Genomic DNA, 20,801 nt, shown 5'->3' with positions numbered 1-20,801 from the left:
TGCGCAATTCCTTCTTCATCATCCATATGCGGGAATGGAAAACATTGATATTGTCGTTATACAAAACACATAATGCTAAAGACACACTATAATATTATCTCGCTGTTATAATCTGAATTTGTTTGTTACGTTGGCCGAATCTTCGTGTTCACATAACAACGACAGTCATTTTAAAAAGCATCGGCGAATAACTGCAATGCATTATGGGAAGCAGAAAATGAACTAAAAGCGTCACATTTGTCGCTAATTTACGTCAAATCTTTCAAAAAAGACAGGTCTGCTCAAAGTACTTGTTGCTTAATGACTTCAGAGCCGATCGCGTGTGTGTTCAGATGGTGATAACACCAGCAGTCAGCATGGTATGTCTGTGAAAGACCCCTTTGTCTCTAAGCTGTACAACTCATACTTACCTGGCAGGGGAGATACCATGATCAAGAAGGTGGTTCACCCAGGGCGAGGCCCAACCATTGCACTCCGGTTGAGCTGACCTCTGCGAATTCCCCAAATGTGGGAATCTCGACTGCATAATTTGTGGTAGTGGGGGACTGCGTTCGCGCTCTCCCCTGACTGAAATGTTTAATATTAAGGACATGTGTATAAGTGCTCCGTTGTAACTTATTATCCAACTTTTGAATTATTCTCATCATTAAGTTTTAATAATAGTTATCAGGAAAAGTGGTAGGTAAAACCAAAGACAACATAGATAGTTACTCAGTTACTCATAGATATGAAACTATAATGTTATATATATTATACTTATGCCTGCACTGCCTACTGGAGCTGCTACACATGCTCATATTGTGTTTATCTCAAGCTCTATTCTAATTTGATGATATACACACAAGTACCTTAAAAAGGATTATTTATATACATGAAGAAGGTGGATAAAATACATGTATAAATGTCTTTATACAGTATGTACAGGGTGCTTTGATTTACATTTGACATGTCACTACAAACATACTGGAATTGTACACTTAAAGGAAAGTATGAAGATGCTATATCTTGCAGGTCTATACATTAATATATATATTTTACCAATAAAACGTCATGAAGGATGTGCTTTCATGATATTGGCAGTCCAACAAAAAACATTTAAATTATTTGAGAATTGCTACTTATTACAGCCCTATCCCCATTTACAGTCACATCACTTTTACTTCACTTACAGACTCTTAATTACAGATAAATAATGTATTTGCATCTCCTGTACTCCCTGTAGCATCTTTTAAGAGGAATGCTAGGAGAAACTTATATACTAGGATAACATAATATATTATACAGTAAAAAAGTGCAGTCATTCTGTGAAGTGGTTTATTAATAACAGTAATAGTAAAGAATGCTGCTGAGGTTGTATGATGCTTAGAGCATATTTTAAGCATGCATTACTGGTAGACTTGCATGTCACAACATGTGAAGTCTAGAAGTACTGTAAACTGGACAGTTTATTACTGAAACTGAACTTTATTTACAACTTGGTAGAGGATCTGTGCCCATTAGTAAATAATTGTTTTTAAATCAAGGATATATTTTGAAATCTCTGAATTTGCATAAACTGTAATTTAGCACTGAGTGTGAGATATGCAGTGGGTTGCAGAGTGCAGTTCCTGCTTTTCTCCACTGGAGAGCGCTGGAGCTCAGTTTGTTGTTCGTCAGAGAGTAAACAGATCAAACATATTTTCTTCCCTCAGAGAGGACTTTTTATATGATTTAAAGTCGCTTTTCGCACCTATAATTCACATGACATTAGTCTTGTGAATTATTTACTGTCAGACAAGTTACAGCTCTCGTCTGACAGTAAATAACATAGTTCTCACGTTTCAAATTCCTATTAGACCATATTATGTCACATGACCAGGAAGCGTTGTGTTGCTGCATATGAGACAACCTTACCTTGTTAAAATGACACATTTTGCTGCTGTTTTCTGCCCTTTCACTTGTCTACTGTGTGTAGTACAGTTTGTTTTTGCTCATGGTGGAGTTGTTCCTGAAACTCAAACTCAAACAGTCAGTGAGAGTCCTGTTGCAGAGAATGACTTCCTTACCTCTGACATGTATGTGGTATCGCTTGCTGGCCTCACGGCCGAGATGCAGTGTATTATCTATTCTCTACAGTTCCAAAACTGACATGCTTCCCATGAGGGATCCTATGTAAATTGTTTTTTTTGGATGGGGGAGATGGATTAGGGGCTTTCTCTGTCCACTCCATGCATTGACCTGGTATTGCAGTGCCTCCAGGAACAGTGCACCCTCCCTCTCAATGTATAAGTGTAAGACTGTAATTTCTTATGTGATATTAGCCACCTTGAACTGCACAGAGTTTTTAAAGTGATGTTGTGTTTAACTGAAGAGTACATTGTCCTTGATCTGAGGACAAGAAGTTGCAAAGTGTTGACATGTTACAAGTGTGCAACTGTTAAATGAATTGAATAAGTAACTGTTGAGTGAGATGAGAAGATTTCAAAGAGAAATGGGTTGTGTTCGCTGCCCTCTGTACATTTGAAATTATATGTAAACATTTCTTTATTCTTAAATCCTCTCACTGGTTGATTGGATTGAACCTTTGAGGCTTCATTGCTCTCTAGTTCTGCTCATTCCCCAAAATTGAAAATCCTAACCCTAATCCTGACTTTCTCTAGTTTGGTTTCACAGCCTGAGAAACACTGTATGTGTGAACTTTAATTCAGTTACAGTGCATCCGGAAAGTATTCACAGCGCTTCACTTTTTCCACATTTTGTTATGTTGCAGCCTTATACCAAAATGGATTAAATTCATTTTTTTCCTCAAAATTCTACACACAACACCCCATAATGACAACGTGAAAAAAGTTTATTTGAGATTTTTGCAAATTTATTAAAAATAAAAAACCTGAGAAATCACATGTACATAAGTATTCACAGCCTTTGCTCAATACTTTGTTGATGCACCTTTGGCAGCAATTACAGCCTCAAGTCTTTTTGAATATGATGCCACAAGCTTGGCACACCTATCTTTGGGCAGTTTCACCCATTCCTCTTTGCAGCACCTCTCAAGCTCCATCAGGTTGGATGGGAAGCGTCGGTGCACAGCCATTTTCAGATCTCTCCAGAGATGTTCAATCGGATTCAAGTCTGGGCTCTGGCTGGGCCACTCAAGGACATTCACAGAGTTGTCCTGAAGCCACTCCTTTGATATCTTGGCTGTGTGCTTAGGGTCGTTGTCCTGCTGAAAGATAAACCGTCGCCCCAGTCTGAGGTCAAGAGCGCTCTGGAGCAGGTTTTCATCCAGGATGTCTCTGTACTTTGCTGCATTCATCTTTCCCTCTATCCTGACTAGTCTCCCAGTTCCTGCCGCTGAAAAACATCCCCACAGCATGATGCTGCCACCACCATGCTTCACTGTAGGGATGGTATTGGCCTGGTGATGAGCGGTGCCTGGTTTCCTCCAAACGTGACGCCTGGCATTCACACCAAAGAGTTCAATCTTTGTCTCATCAGACCAGAGAATTTTGTTTCTCATGGTCTGAGAGTCCTTCAGGTGCCTTTTGGCAAACTCCAGGCGGGCTGCTATGTGCCTTTTACTAAGGAGTGGCTTCCGTCTGGCCACTCTACCATACAGGCCTGATTGGTGGATTGCTGCAGAGATGGTTGTCCTTCTGGAAGGTTCTCCTCTCTCCACAGAGGAACTCTGGAGCTCTGACAGAGTGACCATCGGGTTCTTGGTCACCTCCCTGACTAAGGCCCTTCTCCCCCGATTACTCAGTTTAGATGGCCGGCCAGCTCTAGGAAGAGTCCTGGTGGTTCCGAACTTCTTCCACTTACGGATGATGGAGGCCACTGTGCTCATTGGGACCTTCAAAGCAGCAGAAATTTTTCTGTAACCTTCCCCAGATTTGTGCCTCGAGACAATCCTGTCTCGGAGGTCTACAGACAATTCCTTTGACTTCATGCTTGGTTTGTGCTCTGACATGCACTGTCAACTGTGGGACCTTATATAGACAGGTGTGTGCCTTTCCAAATCATGTCCAATCAACTGAATTTACCACAGGTGGACTCCAGTTAAGCTGCAGAAACATCTCAAGGATGATCAGTGGAAACAGGATGCACCTGAGCTCAATTTTGAGCTTCATGGCAAAGGCTGTGAATACTTATGTACATGTGATTTCTTAGTTTTTTATTTTTAATAAATTTGCAAAAATTTCAAAAAAACTTTTTTCACATTGTCATTATGGGGTGTTGTGTGTAGAATTTTGAGGAAAAAAATTAATTTAATCCATTTTGGAATAAGGGTGTAACATAACAAAATGTGGAAAAAGTGAAGCGCCGTGAATACTTTCCGGATGCACTGTATCTAAATTATTTTATTCCTGCTGTTAGCCAGATACAGAGAAACATATAGTATATATAAATTACTGTTGTTGAACTGTATTGTGTTATACAGCATAATAAAATCAAATTTGCAAAACAGCCAGGGTTGTTCACACTCACAGCACAGAGCAGTTCAACACTTCTAACTTTTGAAAGACAGGAAGAGGGTTTGGACTGCAGGCATCCTGTTAAAAAGTTGCCATACGAATGCGGTGTACATTCTCCAACAACCAGTGCATTGTATTTAATTTTAGCAGACAGTTACTCACAAAGGTTGGAGGGTGAACAGTGGAGGTTTCGTCGCCATGTGCCTCCACGTCGCTCCGGTACGCCTCGTCTGCCTCGATCTGGACCAGGTCTATCGTTGACAATGTCCTGAAGAGAGAGAGAGGTCCAGATTCACCTGTGCTCTGGTTGAATGGGCACTCCAACCCGAGCAGCTCGTTGGAAGGGACATCAGCAGGGCCAGGGAAATTCTCCTCCACAGTCTTTCCGAACAGCTGCCGACAGTGGGTGTTGAGGTGTCGATCAGCGGCGCAGAGTAGATGCTGGGGGGCCGTCCTTTGCCACCACATATGGCAACCGAGGTCCTGTCTGAGTTCCACTGTGTGATACCACTCATCAGGTAAACCTGATAGGGCCGTGCTGCACAATGCGGACCTGAGTAGAGTAGAGTAAAGTAGAGTAGAGCTTCAATGCCTCCGAGGGGCAATTTGGCTTGCAAACAGCAGCAAAAATAGTATACATACAATATAGACACACACACATATAAAACACAAGTACACAGTACAGAAACTATTATCCCAGATAGGGACATTCGGGTGGTCAAGGTGCAGAAGTAGACTTACAGTATAGATAGAGAGTATTAACAAACATAGCAAACATACATTATAAAATGTTTTTATGGCGATGTCCTAATGTGTAGGCAGCCTAATGTCCTAACTAAAGAATTCGTAATAACTGCTGTGAAGCTGTTCAAGTTTCAATAAAAGTAGAGATCGATACCATGTAACTTGTGAGCCACTGTTAAAGAAGCACAAAAGTTAATATATTCAGATTCTCTGTTGTCAATAGGAGAGCTCTGGAAGTAAACAGTCAGCGAAGACGACAAGAATCTGGCAGTTGTTCACTTTAGTTTTTTTTTCACATTTTTTTTGATGAAATGTTTTGAAATAATCTGAAAATCGACATCCCGCTGAATAAAGCAGCGAATTAATGCGGTACAGAGTTAACATTAGGACTCTCCATTACGGCTCTTTAAATGTTCAGAGTAGGGTTGGCCTGCAGGTAGCGCTGTCCTCCACTAGAGACCACCGGAGCTCTTCTAGTTGTTGTGTATTTTGTGACTGGACCTAAAAAACACATTATATTCTTCTCCCACAGAGAGCTCCATTCACTTATTTTCGTTGCATGTTTAACATTTGTAACACATCTGTTTCCGTCTTTACATGCTGCAACCTTTTTCCTAAAGTGGCTGTAAATTAGATTTCAGTTTATTTATGTTCTCATTGGACCAGAGGGTACCACGTGACCAAGAAGAGGCCAGGCACCGTATGATGAATCCCTCGTTTCTTACAAATGTACACATTCTGTGCGTTTGCATGATATTTCACCCGTAAACTCTTTGGTGAGTTTGTTGTCTGTTTTACTGAGTGTCGTTTAAACACATCATTCACCGCGAGACCTCTCACTGAGACTCCCGGTGCCGAGAAGCACTTCCGTATCTCCGACAACGACTCAATATCGCTTCTCGGCCTTTTGGCTAAGATCAAGTGTAGTATCTGTTCTTATCAGTTTAATATCTGATACGTCCCCTACCCGGGGACCATATATTAAATTGATTTTTGGAACAGGGAGATGGAATAGGGACTTGCTCCATCCACTCCACGCATCGACCTGGTATTGCAGTATCTCCAGGAACGGTGCACCCCCCTTTCATTGTGTAACATAAATAATGATTGTAAATCACTGTGTGTTGTCATGATTACCTGCGCAGACGTGTGAGAGCACGGTGTGTTGGACTGCAGTGTATAATCTGGGAGCAAGATGTGATGTGTGTGTAATATGCATGCAACTATTAAATGAGTTGAATAAGCAACTGTGGAGTTGAAGAGAAGAAACAAACATTGGGGATGAAAGCATGTATCCATCGTGATTAAGTTGCCATAAACAATACATCTCAAATTTCGTAGACAATACACATCATTTGGATTGTGATATCTATCTTAAGTATTATATTGTAAGTGTCTATAATTCTCTTTTTAAGAGCGGGAGGCTGCAAAGTGGTGACATGTTTCCACTTTGTATTTGTCGGGGACTGCGGTTGTGCTCTCCCCCGAACATAAAAAAGCAAACTCTTCAGTGAGATAGTTTGTAACCTTTTTCTTTTAAATATTTGAGCTGTCCTCGGTGTGCATCTAAAAATACGCCATTGTTGTCTCTAGGGCAAAAGTAAAGTAAATCGTTCAAACGCGGTTAGCCGATACACTCTTTGACTAGTTCAGAAACTCGTGTTATGGTTTAGTTGCAGTTAAACGGACTCTGTCCCAAATCAACACTGTATACCAATTCTATCTAGTATGTATTACATACCAAAGGTCATAGCATACCGTTTTGGCTGTACAACACACACACACACACACACACACACTCTACCATTTTATACTTTTCTAAAGCTTGGTGTGTGTGAAATGAAACTTCGTGGCACGTCAGATGTCAAACTGTGACCTCATACGTCCCTGCAGCTAAACTTTACAAAGAAAGCAAAATATCTAAGACTGTACAGCGGATACTTTCCAAGAGCCCTTTCTTCAAGCCTGAGCAGCTCCCTCACGTATTGCATTAAGGGATATTACTGTCCATCAACGGCACAATTGACCATGTCAATATGCATACGTCTGGTTTGAGTTCACTTTATTTGGTAACTTTTATAGTTTGCACACTACATACTCAACCTGCTTGAAATGAGTATGTAGTTTGACTTTGGGACACACTACTATAGTTAAGGTCTTGATAGCCCACCATCAGATACCATGGCTCTGCAAATAGTTGTTTGTTTTACATTCAGTATCGAGCAGTTAAAAATGTACCAGTCTTCAGTAAAAGATACTGACAGAACAGACAGGAAAACACGCGATAGTGAATTCAGAAAGATGGCACTATAAACTCAACTTTAAATTGATTTTTTATTTTCTTAGAACAAAACAATTCTCCATCTGCATATCAGACATGGAAACGCAGAACTGAATAGGTAGCAATTAAAATAACACAAAAAGAAAAAAAGTGAGCTATAATAAAAGTTCCAAAAGACAAATCTTTTACAAAACCATGTTGTCCACTGCCACTGAACCACCTGAGCATAAAACCAATTCTTTCAAATATGCTTTCTCACATGTCAGGTTACTGTATAAGCATAATACAAAAAGTAAAAAGGACAACTTAATATTGAAGACACACAGGTACTGATACTCTATAAACCACATCTGGAGCATAAATATCAAAACTGTTAAATGCCTGTTAGCATTTGTTATGTCTGCTTAATATAACAAATATGAGGGGTTTGCACTTAAGGGATCAATTTCATTGTGAAAGGTAATATTTCACAGTATTTAGGGTGTTTTTGAAAATCAATTTTCCCCCAGGTGTGTTGCAAGCAGTCATGGTCAAAGTACATGTGAACATGGGAATGGTGGACCAGCTTCGTCTCCCTGGCTACAAGGGTGCGCTCAGTTGGCGTGCTGAACGGTGGAGAAGCACAGCTTGAGGGTGTAAGGGTAGGGACCAGCTAGAAAGAGAGACGAGACTTAAAATTAGGCAATGATAAACATGACCCATGGGAGGATAATAATAATAATAATGTTTACATTCAAGTTACTCCAGTAACCTCTTTTGGAGTTGAGGCAAGTGTCATAACTGCAAGTAAATACAAATCCCCCCAAAAAAAATAAAAATGTAAACATGGAATTAAGGTGACATTGCTCCCAACAATTGTCCTTCTAAACTGTATGCATGCGTTATACAGGTGTTACAGACAGCAGCACGGTGGACAAAATGCAGCCCCCTCATGCAATGCACCTTGATTTGGCAGGGCACTGCGGCAACATGCAAGCACACATTTTTAACATTTTCATTTTAAATGCGGGGCCTTTTTCAGTCTGAATTCCTGTTCAGTTAGAGATGGGATTTCCTGCACCACAGAGGCTCATGGGAGCATTTTCAGACAAGATGTCAGAGTGTCCTACACATACCTGCGTTTTTCATCTGGTAGTGGTTCATCATGGCCAGGGCCTCCATGGCATCATTGATGGACTCCCACTCTAGCAGACCTGAAGCACTGCGGTCACTGGGAGCTGCACCACCTGGTGGTTAGAGGTGCAGAGGGGGGTCAAAATTACAACACATTCCAGATAGAGAAATATCAGTGCATGCAGTGTGGATGCATTTCAAGATTCATTTTTGTCCTGGTTTAAAATGTTCATCAACGTCAAGCTTGACAACTAGTTTTTTCTAAACACTAATTTAAGGGAAGCATTTGTCTGTTGCTTTTATTTCAATTGAAGGAATCCAGATGTTACAGCATCCATGTTTGATGTTAACTATATTTTTTCTACATGTTCAGTGTCTTAAAAAACAAAAATATATCTCAATAAGCAGAATCGAAACAACTTACTCTTTCCTGTGAACATTTTGACATTAACGGGGCACTTGACACCAATCTCATCACAAATCTGTAAAGAGCACAACATTTATTAGGGACTGCCTTTAAAAAAACAGCACTTACTGTTACAGTACTAAAAAAGTACTCAACTATGTTGCAAGCTTTGACTATCTGAATAAAAGCATTAACATACCGTCATTGGCCATAAACATTCCAATGCAATAAAATACAATCAGCAGCAATAATGTTTTCCTCCTGCTGCCTTCTTCAATAAGAAAATACAGGCGATGGTGTCAATTTGTTTTCCAAACACACACCCATATTTCCTCCATCTACAGACCTGAGAGAAAACCTCTGGTGTGACGTCTGGCTGGGCGTTGAAGAAGTGCAACACGTTGCTCGGGTGCTGGATGCGGTTTTTGGCCGCCTGTTCTGGGGAGGTGAACCGGTTGTTCCTGGAGCCGTGGAAGTCCTTGAAACTGCTCGTGCCATCTTCCAGCTCATAGCACTGACCAGGTACGATGGCTTGCTGCTTGGACACACTGCAGGGAGGGATGGTTGTACATTTTAAAATGGTATTTTCCATTTACAAGTTAGGAGAGACACCAGGAGAGGCTTGAGCGCCGACATTTCTGAAGCCCGACAAAGGAGTTGTACAATATTGGAGGAGATGTATATTAATATTAACATTAGTGGTTCTTGTGCACAGCCGAGCTAATTACCACCATTAGAATCAGAGTTTTTTTCCCCCTCACTTAAAGAGTTGCCATCAAGTTGCTTTGTACATGAATCATTCCTTCCTTATTTAGCAGTTAGTTTGGCTCGACACATACATTACCAGAATAGCACTAATTTGTCTCGTTTGCACAAGGCCTCAGTAGTTCTAACATGCTTGAGACTTCCTACCTTACTGCAAAGCGTACTTCTTCTGGACAGCAGAAATGTTTATGGAACTCACCACACATTCATTCTCTGTGCAAAGAGAAAGTTGTTGTTGAGATGAGTGATGGCACGGTCCACTGCATAGCAGTCTCCCATTTCCACCATGGCTGCCCCAGGCTTACTCTTCATGAACTTCACCTATAGAGTGTGACAGAAGACAGGATTGACCAGTTTTCTGCAAAACAGTGCCTCCCTGCCCTCAAGAGACACAAAGCATTCATTTCTAGACAAATTGTTGGGTTTGAGATGATGGCTTGGAGCGAGCGTTATGGAGTAAATATTTTCCACTTCCAAAATGCAGAAAAGCCCCACCCATGTCACATGAAAAACCAATTCCCTTCTGAGAGTTTTCAGGTGATAATCTTGTTTTAGTCTAAATGTTACATTTTCTTAACATTCATGTTGATCATTTCAACTTGTTGATTTGCTTCTTCTCATGCATATTCTGCACAATGTACACATTTTTATCTTTTCTGTGCATGACATGCCCTTTAGCAAATTGATAGGGGTGTTATTTGTATCGCGATTGTAGGTGGGGCTGTCGTTCTTTATCTGTATATACAGTCGGTTTTACACATGAATATTTGCCTGATAAAAAGCTTGCACGTTTCAAAACAATGCATTAATAAAAACACAAGAGTCTCCTTCCCCATCACAGCAAAAACATTACACATCTGCTGTCGGACACTGACCCGCTCTACATTGCCATAGAGACAGAAGATATTGAAGACACGGTCAGCATTCATCTTGGTGGAGTCCAATCCGTACAACATGACAACTGGAGACTCAGCGTGGCCACCATATTCGCCAGGAGGAGGGGGAGGCGGTCCATAGCCTGGCCCGTAGTTTCTTCCACCACGCCCTCTCATTGGTGGACCCATGCGGCGACCCTCATAGGGTGGGGACCCGTAGCTCTCGTCATAGCCATGGTAACCACCCCCTGAGATCAGCAAGTGAGAGAACAGAAAATAAACTATTATGGTGAGGTCAACTCAAGAGAACTATTTCTTTTTTTTTTTGGAAAACTTTGTGAAAAAGATTTGGTCCCTGTATCATAAACACAGAATATGTAGAGGTAAAGTTAAAAACTTAACTGTCACCGTGTAGGGGACCCATTTACTTTCTTTTGTATTTAAATGTATTACTTATTTAACCTAATTCCTATCCAAGTTTAACAATCCAGACTGTCTACAAACAGGTTGTCTTTTTAAACTTTAGTACAAAAGCGATAAGCTGGGTATTTTGTATAGGAGAGTATGTTTGAGTGCGTTTTCTGGTTTCCCAGCAGTGTGAGAGTCTTACCGTACTCTGGAGGGTGGTCGCCCAGCAGAGCAGGCTGTCTCTGGCGCTTGTTGGGGTTGGCATTCACATCCTCTGTAATAGGAAGACAAAACAACAGGAGGAAGGTGGAGAAAGAAAAAGTGACACATAAATATGATAAGAAGAGACCGGAAACTACACACATGACAACGGGTTGCCTGTGTATTTACGGTATGGTGTCAAGGCCAACTGACATTTTGATGCCAAAATCTGCCTCAGACTGCACACCATAAAGTAGATAAATAATTTGTCAGAATAACTTTATCAAGGACTTCAATCAAAATAGTACTTGACTGATTAGTTAATCTTAAACCGATAAGAGCCACAGCAGCACAGACATAACCCTCCGCCCACATTACACTAGCCATGGTCTGTATTCAAATGAATTGAGGGAAATGGGGAGGGAGGTACGGTGATGTAACAGATGGCAAGACTGATATTAGGTTCTATATAAATGACAGTAAGACACAAGCCCCTTATAATCTGAAAACATCCACATGGTAAATTAGCATATAAAGTGGAACAGGAGGAAATGACATGGGGGGGTGCTGCTGATCTAGTGAAAAGGGTTAGGACATCAAACAAAATCACTCTAGATAAGTATCACACATGGCTACATTTAAAAATAAAGTTTGTACGCTCACACACACCTGCATTGCTCCCATTGCCATCTGCATCACCATCTGTACAGGTACACAATAATCATACACAATCAGAATGGAAGCCAGGTTAATCAAAAGGTACATTTTTTTTTTCTGGGCAAACGTGAAATTACCCCAGTTTAATGTCAGGAGAGCGCAGTAAAACCAATCACGACAAAGCTGTCTGTCCTCATTTGGGTTTAAGTATTTCGGGATAAATGCACACAAAAATTGACTATGAAATGCGGATGGCTTGGTACCTCTGCAGGTGACCAACCAGGCTCATGCAGATTATAAAAGCAATTTGGCAACTAAAATATCAAAAGCAGCTTGTAAAGTTTGGACACCAGCGGCCACTGTGGCTGGTGCATGAAAAGCTCTCATGGCCTTCCAGGTATGTGTAATAAACAGGGTTGGTCATGGGTCAAGCACATCCTACATGAATTACTTTCAGGTTCACGCCCTTTCTCCAGATTAAAAACATGATTTCATTCCCAAAGAAACTATCACACAAGTCCAGGTTACCACACGTAAATGAGATTCCCGATGGCTCTAAACTGCCAACAGAGGAAGCGACAAGATAGAACAGACAAACAGTAGGTTTGAGTGACATTAGAAATGCAGCCTCCGACAGAACCACAACCATCACCCTCTTCCAGAAAGAGAAAGATTAAGCCTGTATGAGGAAGAAAAATCAAGTTATGTCAGTCTTGTGTGGCGATGTTGGGTGCTGGGCTTTGGGGTCATGTGGTGCTGTGCAGTTATGTTCCCCGAGGAGGGTCTCGATTTACTTACTGCATGTTTACAAACAGTGGGAGGAGGATATTTGCTGCAGTAGTTCCACCACTCTCCACTCAATTCATTTCATCCCATACTTTTATCCATTTCCTCTTTTGGGGAAACAACTCTCCACCTCAGGACCGATTCCTGGTTTTGAAACGCCCATTGGTGGGTTGGTTGGCCGTTTGGTTGGCGTTTCCATCCTTTTTGTTCCTTTTTGGAATAGTCCGCTTAGCGCCCACTGGTAGGCCTTGAGGCTGCCATAGAGCACATTTCAGTTGGGAAGCTGGCTCCTCTTAGCCGCAAATTGCCAAACCTGCATCACATGGAAGGCGTTACACAGGTTCTAGAGACTTTTAAGTATTAAGAAAGAAAGGAAAAAAAAAAAACGGCACTCAAAAAAAAGGGATAGCTAAACAGGGATGCATGTGGTAAGAAAATCAGAGGGAGGAAAAGATGAAGAGATGGGGAGAAAGAGCAAGAGAGGAGAGCTGAATTCCATGTGGAAGGAAACACATAAGGGGTAAAACCAAGAATGGGCCTGACTGGGCTCTCAGTGTGCTTGATGGTGTTGTCAGCAGTGTCTTGTCTTCATCAGTTGTCTTGTGTTGATTCGGGGGGGTGTGAGTCATCTATTGGATCAGTTGGTACGGCGTCAGCAAGTGTCGGAGAGTGTGCTGCTTGAATGTTTGTTTTTTCATGTCAACAAGAGCAACGCAGCCCAGAAGTACAGGACGGGCCATGGCTTTAAAAATGTGATCTTGGTCGACTGGTTAGTATCAGTATGCGTCATCTGTTGTACTGAGAGATGCCTGTCACTACCTTCTGTTTGGGTGGATGCTGTGTCTTCTCTGGTATCAGTCTCCATTTGGTGTAGACAGTGGGGGGGGGGGGTTGTAGATGCAAGCTTTGGCCTGCTTCAATGTGTCATTCGCTTGTGTCTCAAAATGGGTAAGAAAGCAGGAAGGGGGGAGGGACCAAGTGTAGCTCAGTGCCCAAAACTCCCCACCCTCTAGAAGTGTGAGTTGTCTTCGTGGCTCTTGTGCTGGAATGCAGAGATGAGGAATGAGTGGTATATCAGTCCTACACCGTCATGTTGAATGGGTGGTGTCTTGTAGTTTATCCTCTGTATGATAGTGGTTGTGTCCTCACTGAAGAAGTGGATACTTGAGATGGTGGCTGCTGAGTGGTGATGTTGTCAGCATGTATCTGCCTCTCCCTCTTAGCACAAATTCCTGTGCATGTTTTTTGGAGTTGCTGAGATCACCGATTTATCAGGAGAAGATAAGAGTTACATGATGTTGCAGATAGCCTTTGTATTTTACTGATGCTGGTCCATGCCTCTGTTCTCACTTCTCAGACAAATCACACTACAAAATATCAGTTACAGATAAAAACTGTCTGACACAAGTTTGACCAACTGGTCTTTTGTCAGAACCACTTTCTTTTTTGTATCAAACCCATTTTGGCTGCACACAGAGGGACTCTGACCGTACATGCTAGACTTCAGTATGCTGTTGGTCAATTGTTGGGACTTTCTGTCAAAGTTAAAAAGCAACCAAATGGGATAATTTAATTGTAGTAGTTAGATGACAGTGGAAAAGGCCAGGATCAGTCTTGGTGGCATGGACATTTTTTTCAAAGTTGAAATACATGTTCCCTCAACTGTTAAAACAAAAATTAGCAATAGTGCAATCATTTTGAACTCTAAGTTAATGTACTTCTTTCACCCCAAGAGATCCCAAAAACCCTGCAAAAAAGGTGTGGTAAGGAAGGCAGGAACCGCAAATGCTGGCAAAAAGACAACTTTGCACATGACAGTGTCTTCATGACTGAAATATGTAAACAGGATTCTTAAGAGGTAATAAGAAACACCTGTCGCTCAGCTGTGTCTTCATCAGACAACAGCACTCCTGTCTCTGGGCTGCTTTTGTAACAAACAGAACTGGACTACACCCATTACTTAAACTACAACCAGTAAAGAAAGAAAGAAAAACATACTGATACTTTGAAATGTTAAATTAGGTCATATCTGCAATCATACCAAACATCTATCGCCACCTCCTTCATACTAGTCAAAAATAAATGGAAGGGCTTTCAACACCAAATCCACCATGGAGTTATATTAACCCATTTCACAAAAAAAAATGGTGTTATTAAATCACATTATAAGATAACAAGGTTGTAGAGCAAACGTATGTCCTTTCGTCGTGCCTGGCTAGGTTTGTTTTTCTATCTCTCTGCTGTACTCAGGTATTCTCAGAGTTCAAGATCAAGCTCTTTTGTGAGAGACCTGATTAAATAAAAGGTTATATAAAACAGTGGAATGGTTTTGCAGTGTGTGAATATGACAAGATATTTAAATAAGAAATCTACCACTGTGAAACAGATGAAAGTTTTAGCAGCACTGTGATCATGCAGACCTTTTAAATATGTTTGGATCTTAAAAAATAGTCAACATTGAAGAATAACAACATGTACAACAATAATGGATAAATTCCTCTTTAAAAAAGGATTGACACTCATGTAGCGTCTTACCTGTTGCTAGTAAATAATATGTGGTACATGTCCAGCAAGTCTGTTTTTGGCTTCCTCCCATACTTAACCTGACTATTGACTGTATAGTCACTGTATTATTACTGGGAGTAACTTTACCAGGTGAACTAAGGCTATGGTTTGTGATACTGTCAAAGTGAAAACAAGGTTATATGGGAGGAATAATTACAGCTCGGGTGCTGAAACAGGATACACAGTCCCATAAATTACAGCTGTCACTGCACTGGTTTACCCAGTGAATGGAGACCAACTGACTTTTTAACCAGTTAATGTAGAAATGGATTTCATCAGAGAGCAACTGATAACCCGAGTCAAATATTGTAATTGCCTTTACAATATTTTATGTTTGCTCTGGCACAGTTTTCCCCAACAGAGTTTCAATGTGCAAAACTCTTAATGCAAAAGAGCCAAACTGGCTTGCCAAATTCTCACCTTTAAAAGTGCAAAACAATAAAATCACATTTTCAGTCCTTTAAATACAACCACCTCATATTAGCACTAGTTTGAATGCTTACTACAAAGCGTACAGATCACAAAATCAATGCAACCACAGCCCTACATTTTGAATGTAGGAGAGCAGTGAAGAAAGGTCAATAATTTTGCCTTGTGAATATAAAAATATACCGGCGAGTCAGACTGTGGACTTCATTATCTATGTTCAAAGTAATATAACATATTAAATAGATAGATACTTCTCAAAAGAAGTACAAAACAATCTGCATAAATCGTCACCATTTGTATAATCTTGTGGAAAATGCCATTGAATCATTAAATCGTGATGAATTACCTATAACCTTCCTACCTTATTAAAATTAGGAGTGTGGCATTTTGCGTTTCATTTATACTCTATGACAAATTAGCCAAAGCCAGTCAAGTGAACCAGAACAACTACATGCCACAAGGAACAAGAATGCTAGCCTCAAGATATAAAAGGAACATACAGTTTCCAGAAATCACATGCTTTCCTCCAAAGTGACAAATTGTACACCTTGAAAAAGAAAAAAAAATACATTTGATGTTGCCTGTCATCTCTCTGTCTGCAAATGTGTTCCTGCCATTCCCGACCACACAGCGATTTTAGCTTTAAAGTATTTAGCAGGAATTGTGGGTGTTCATTTCACATTTCTGATCTCATGCTAACATTATTGATGCCCACTGATTTTTACAATTGGATTGTTATGAGCTATCTAACCTGAATATTCTTCACATCATGCCCCCGATTTTCCATAACTTTTCACTCCTGCATATGAACCTTGACTATAGTGTGTATTGAGAAGTGTTAGAGTAAGACACAAAGCAACACAGGTTCTTCCCAAAATACTGAATTAGCATATTGGACACATTTAAAATCTATTCAGTAGCATTATCAATGACGGGTTCCCAGTAGCCTGCTTGCTGAAACTCCTCACAGTGGCAGTAAGGGTGCTTAACAGTATCAAGCTTCTAAGCTACAAAGCGTGTGTGTGGCGCTCAGCAAATGCTTAGAAATGTGTTCGGGTGTTTAAGGTTTTACCTGGGCCTCCCAGATTGGGGTTCGTGTAGTCCCAGGTGTCTTGGTCATTTTTGAACACATTCAGGCGAGTGGGCTGAGGAAAGACAATTTATATGAATACAAGCATGAATGTATAATGAAGTTTCATCCTGCTGACTAAATAAAAATGTAAAGCTATTCATACATTTGTTTATAGTCCAAATATAACTGAACCAACAGGAGCTGTGTTACAACCTTCAGGACACGTAGTCCAGATAAATGTTCAGAAGAAAAAACAAACTGCTGTTGTTCTCAGCTACACATATGGGACAGTTTTATGGTAAATGGATTTTTTTTTATTATACATTTGTGAATTTACTTTGTGTGTAAGTTTGCATTAATTTAAACGAGACCGTCATGAGGGGTTTCATCAACTGAAAGAAAGGTGACACTCCAAGCAGGGCTATCGTGTTGGTTTGCATTATACTGTGGATGTGTACATGCTCCCACCACACCCATTTTGTTCAAGATGATATGATTTCTATTGACTGTGCCATGTTTTGCTGTTATACCTTGGCATACTCAATCTTCAGCGTGCAGCAGCCAGAGTAGATGTCTGCTCCGTTGAGTGAAGCCTTGGCTCGCTGGGCACTTTGCACAGAGTCAAATGTAATGACAGGGTTAAGGACAACACAGGGAAGTAACCAGGATGATGACGACAAGAATGATGATGCAGACCACCAAAGATAAAAATATCTGCAAACTGCTTTGTTGTTCCCAGTTCCTCTATAATTCCACAGGGATATGACAACATTTAGTTTTTTACCTGAAGAAGAGCAGTGGCCAGGTATTTTTTTTGTTCTTTTGAGCAGATCAGTACTCAGCACCTGCAAAATATTTTTGGATGTGCATATGCCTCCCTATGATTGCCAGACAATCATAAGCCACCAAATTACTTTGACTACCAGTGTTTTATCTTTTACATCTGTGAAATACACCTACATGTTCTAAAACATTGTGTCCGGCGGGTTGGTTTGTTTGTACTGGGGACACGGGCGTTTCAAACCTACATACCATACCAGACGAGTTCCTGTCGTAAAACAACACAGACTACCAGTCTGTTCATTCAGTGTTACAACGTGCACACTTGCATATTTTTTACCATGCTGTGGACATATACCAGGAGTCAACACATTGCAGATTGTGACTCCCATGTCAGATAGCACCCAAAGAAAAAGGATATTCAACCATTGCCTGGACGCCGTTCTTCCTGAAGATGACGATTCTCTGCACGGGCCCACAGTTGTTGCAGATCGTGTAGAGGACATCCTGTGGAAATTTACATAGTTAAAAACAAACAAAACAAGTACTATAGACATACTACACAGAAATGGAGACAAATGTTAAATCAAAGTGAGCACAACAACACTGTGGCATATGTAAATGTAACCTCTGTTTAAAAACGCAGAAAAGCCTCACAACAGCTGGGAGCTGGAACAGCAAATGTTTGGCGTTTTTGTTTCATGAATGACTCATGTATGGCAGCCCTGGATGCGTTTGGTTACTGGTTCTTATGCAGAGAAAATTTAAATTTCCCCGCTGTGGGATTAATAAAGTCTAAGTCTAAGGGCAGTTGACAACCACTACTGTAGTCATATTAAATATTTCAACACGCCAAATTCAGCTGGAATTCTAACTAGGCAACATGTTTCCAACACAGTAACACACAATGTCTCAGAATCAAACTCCAGGAGAGCAGCAGGGGAGCACATTAAGAAATTACAAGATAAAATTAAAACATTAGCTAGCGGATATTTGTACTCAGTGCATAACATCTGACAGGCTTCTGTTTACTACCAACAGTACTGTCATTTCAACAACACGCAGCTCTGTTTAATTAAAACACCGGCGCCACTATTCTGTGTGAATGAAAATCATAATAAAAATGAGCCCAAATCTTTGCATTTACCGTGGTGATGGGGTAGATGGGGTTCATGATGGTGAGCAGAAGAACATTGTTGACGCTCCTAGAGTCGTCAGAGTCTCCTGGCCTAGAGATCTTCTGGCTAGTGGAGTAGTTGATAAAGGCTGGGTGGCCGGCGATGTAAACTTGGTTGTCTGCGGCATACGTTACGGCTGTGGACGATCCGTTCATGTCTTCATACTCCACCAGGGCCTGGCGCTTCTTGGGCATCACCACCACATAGCTAAAAACAAAAGGCAATGAGGGGGTTAGAAGAAAAGGCTGATACCGTGAACTTAGCTAGACCACATATGCAGCCAATTGCCTGTCAACATTTTATTCTTAAAACATCTTGCAGGTAAGAAGGCTACAGGTTGCATCTAAGTAAACCCGCCATGCACCTAAAATCCAAGTAATAGACAAAGTGAGATTAATCTGCACTGTGGAAAGGACTTGTTTTTTTAAAAAACATGTTTTCCAGACAAATGCTGTCTTTGTCTACCTGATTGCTCCAAATTCTTGTAAGGCCTCCACAAGGTCAGCCTCTGTAACACCGTCCACCAACCCCCGGACGTGAACCACCACAGAAGGAAGGGTCTTGTGTGGATCTTCGTATCCCTATGTCAAAGAAAACATAAAATTAGCAAAACACATTCAGTGTGGACATTTTCTAGTCTTATCTACTCACAGTAAGAGCCTTCTCTGTTGCAATCTGGTCATCTGTCTTGAACTGACTTCTGTCATTTCTTGCATTTAGCATGATTATGTTGCACACCAACATGTGGAAACATCTACTGGTCGATGTGTAATGTGTATAAACAGTAGGAAGGCTTTTTAACATCTGACCAAGGACAACAGATGAAATTCATTTTCAGCTCTAGTTTCTGTTCTGATCAATGAGTATTGTCCCAGCCATATAAACTAATAAAGACAGGAATCAGTGTAACATGTCCTTTGCACACGTAACACTGTATTTTTAGAAACCATTCAAAGACATAACAGAGCCAATAGATTCTGTTACTTGTTCTTTGTTCGGTATTTGTGGTGCGCTTGCCTTAAAACAAAATGTTAATTAATCCCAGGTTACTCGGTTCCGTTAACACGCTTTTTATTGGTTTGATCAACCTTGCGTGTACAGTAAAAACGAGCATGTTACCCCACAAATGATAGCGGATGACTTGACGCTAGCCAGTCTCAACAGCCGTTTTACAGTGTGTAGCTTACGGCTAGCACACTGCTAACGTTACCGGTACTAGAACAAAGCCGGGCTCAGGCGAGGCCCGGCTGGGGAAACCGCCCTCAAACGATCCCATTCAACTGTTCAGCGCAGGCACATGTACCATTTATGTTTCGAGATTTGTCCTCGTTAGCTTCAGACGTATAATATACAACATTAGCTCATAAGAAGAGATATGCACGACAACCCTTCACGCAAACACAGATGTAATGACCTGCGACGCGTCGTGACACAGTTTTATTTTCCCAACGCGCATCTCAATGAATCAAATTCTTCCAACAGCACGGTAGCGGTGTTTATGCAACTTAAGCTAATCTCCAGTACAGCTCACACACTCACCGTGGCCATTCCGTCGGTTTTCTGTCTCTTCGTTGCCCTGCCGTCTTCGCTGTAGTAACGGCTCGCTGCAGTAGCCATGTTGTCCCGGTTAAAAAGGATGGTGGTAGTGACGATGAACTGAAATGGACGGAAAAGTCAAGAAAAACGAGGCTCGTGTCCACGCCCAGTACAACGGCACTACGTGCTGTGATAGGCTCAGGCAGCTGTCAATCTATTGAGTCACGACCAATAGGAGAACAGGAACGTAAATAGGCTTTATTTCACGGTATTAAACGTCTTTATCCAACGATGTACGCGAAGCATCTGAAGCCACGTTTATTCTGATAAATAACTTCTTTATGCGTTCACATTACCGGACAGAAATAATTTTTTCATATTTAATTATATTACATTGACTATTGTTCCACTACTTTGGCCATTTTCAGGGCGTTTGTATTTCGTAAAAATTCCACTTGTAGAGCCGTTTGCAGTAAAAAGGTCACCAAAAAGAAATACCAAAAGTATGTAATGTCCAGTTTTTATGTCTGTAGTTTGATATCTGTCCTCTC

The 20,801-nt window shown here is 41.0% G+C and overlaps 1 protein-coding gene and 3 non-coding genes across 6 annotated transcripts; 3 read left to right on the top strand and 1 right to left on the bottom strand.

Annotated features, from left to right (window-relative positions):
• The first annotated feature begins 402 nt into the window (after nt 1–402).
• On the top strand, nt 403–566 carry LOC139285944 (U1 spliceosomal RNA). The gene has a single exon (XR_011597365.1). It is a non-coding gene; the product is annotated as a U1 spliceosomal RNA (small nuclear RNA).
• Nucleotides 567–2,063: 1,497 nt separating this feature from the next.
• On the top strand, nt 2,064–2,254 carry LOC139285945 (U2 spliceosomal RNA). The gene has a single exon (XR_011597366.1). It is a non-coding gene; the product is annotated as a U2 spliceosomal RNA (small nuclear RNA).
• Nucleotides 2,255–6,089: 3,835 nt separating this feature from the next.
• On the top strand, nt 6,090–6,280 carry LOC139285943 (U2 spliceosomal RNA). Its single transcript, XR_011597364.1, has one exon. It is a non-coding gene; the product is annotated as a U2 spliceosomal RNA (small nuclear RNA).
• Nucleotides 6,281–7,518: 1,238 nt separating this feature from the next.
• LOC139284958 (heterogeneous nuclear ribonucleoprotein L-like) lies at nt 7,519–20,365 on the bottom strand. Of its 3 annotated transcripts, XM_070905351.1 has the most exons (14): nt 20,254–20,365; nt 19,180–19,295; nt 18,684–18,921; nt 17,958–18,043; nt 17,287–17,383; nt 16,757–16,829; nt 11,917–11,949; nt 11,249–11,320; nt 10,639–10,886; nt 9,963–10,084; nt 9,345–9,546; nt 9,017–9,074; nt 8,595–8,705; nt 7,519–8,131 (listed from the first exon to the last, which is right to left on the bottom strand). In XM_070905351.1, exons 1-14 carry the CDS (start codon nt 20,329–20,331, stop codon nt 8,073–8,075), a joined length of 1,593 nt encoding a protein of 530 aa, XP_070761452.1. In that variant the 5' UTR covers nt 20,332–20,365; the 3' UTR covers nt 7,519–8,072. The 3 variants fall into 3 exon arrangements, with proteins under 3 accessions (XP_070761452.1, XP_070761450.1, XP_070761451.1); XM_070905349.1 differs by lacking the exon at nt 11,917–11,949 and having other exon boundaries at nt 8,595–8,689; nt 9,013–9,074; nt 20,248–20,331; XM_070905350.1 differs by lacking the exons at nt 11,249–11,320; nt 11,917–11,949 and having other exon boundaries at nt 8,595–8,689; nt 9,013–9,074; nt 20,248–20,331.
• Between the last annotated feature and the right edge of the window lie 436 nt (nt 20,366–20,801).

Source organism: Enoplosus armatus, chromosome 5, assembly GCF_043641665.1.
Source record: "Enoplosus armatus isolate fEnoArm2 chromosome 5, fEnoArm2.hap1, whole genome shotgun sequence".
NCBI lineage: Eukaryota > Metazoa > Chordata > Actinopteri > Centrarchiformes > Enoplosidae > Enoplosus > Enoplosus armatus.
This window is presented reverse-complemented; position numbering and strand designations above follow the sequence as displayed.

Bases quoted from the DNA above. Each gene is read 5' to 3' on its own strand.
- LOC139284958 (XM_070905351.1), bottom strand. From the start codon at position 20,331: ATGGCTACTGCAGCGAGCCGTTACTACAGCGAAGACGGCAGGGCAACG. The intron at 18,922-19,179 runs GTAGACAAAGAC...TTTTGTTTTTAG, and splicing joins CAAGAATTTGGAGCAATCAG to CTATGTGGTGGTGATGCCCA. The intron at 8,132-8,594 runs GTATGTGTAGGA...CTCTCTTTCTAG, and splicing joins CTACCAGATGAAAAACGCAG to CTGGTCCCTACCCTTACACC.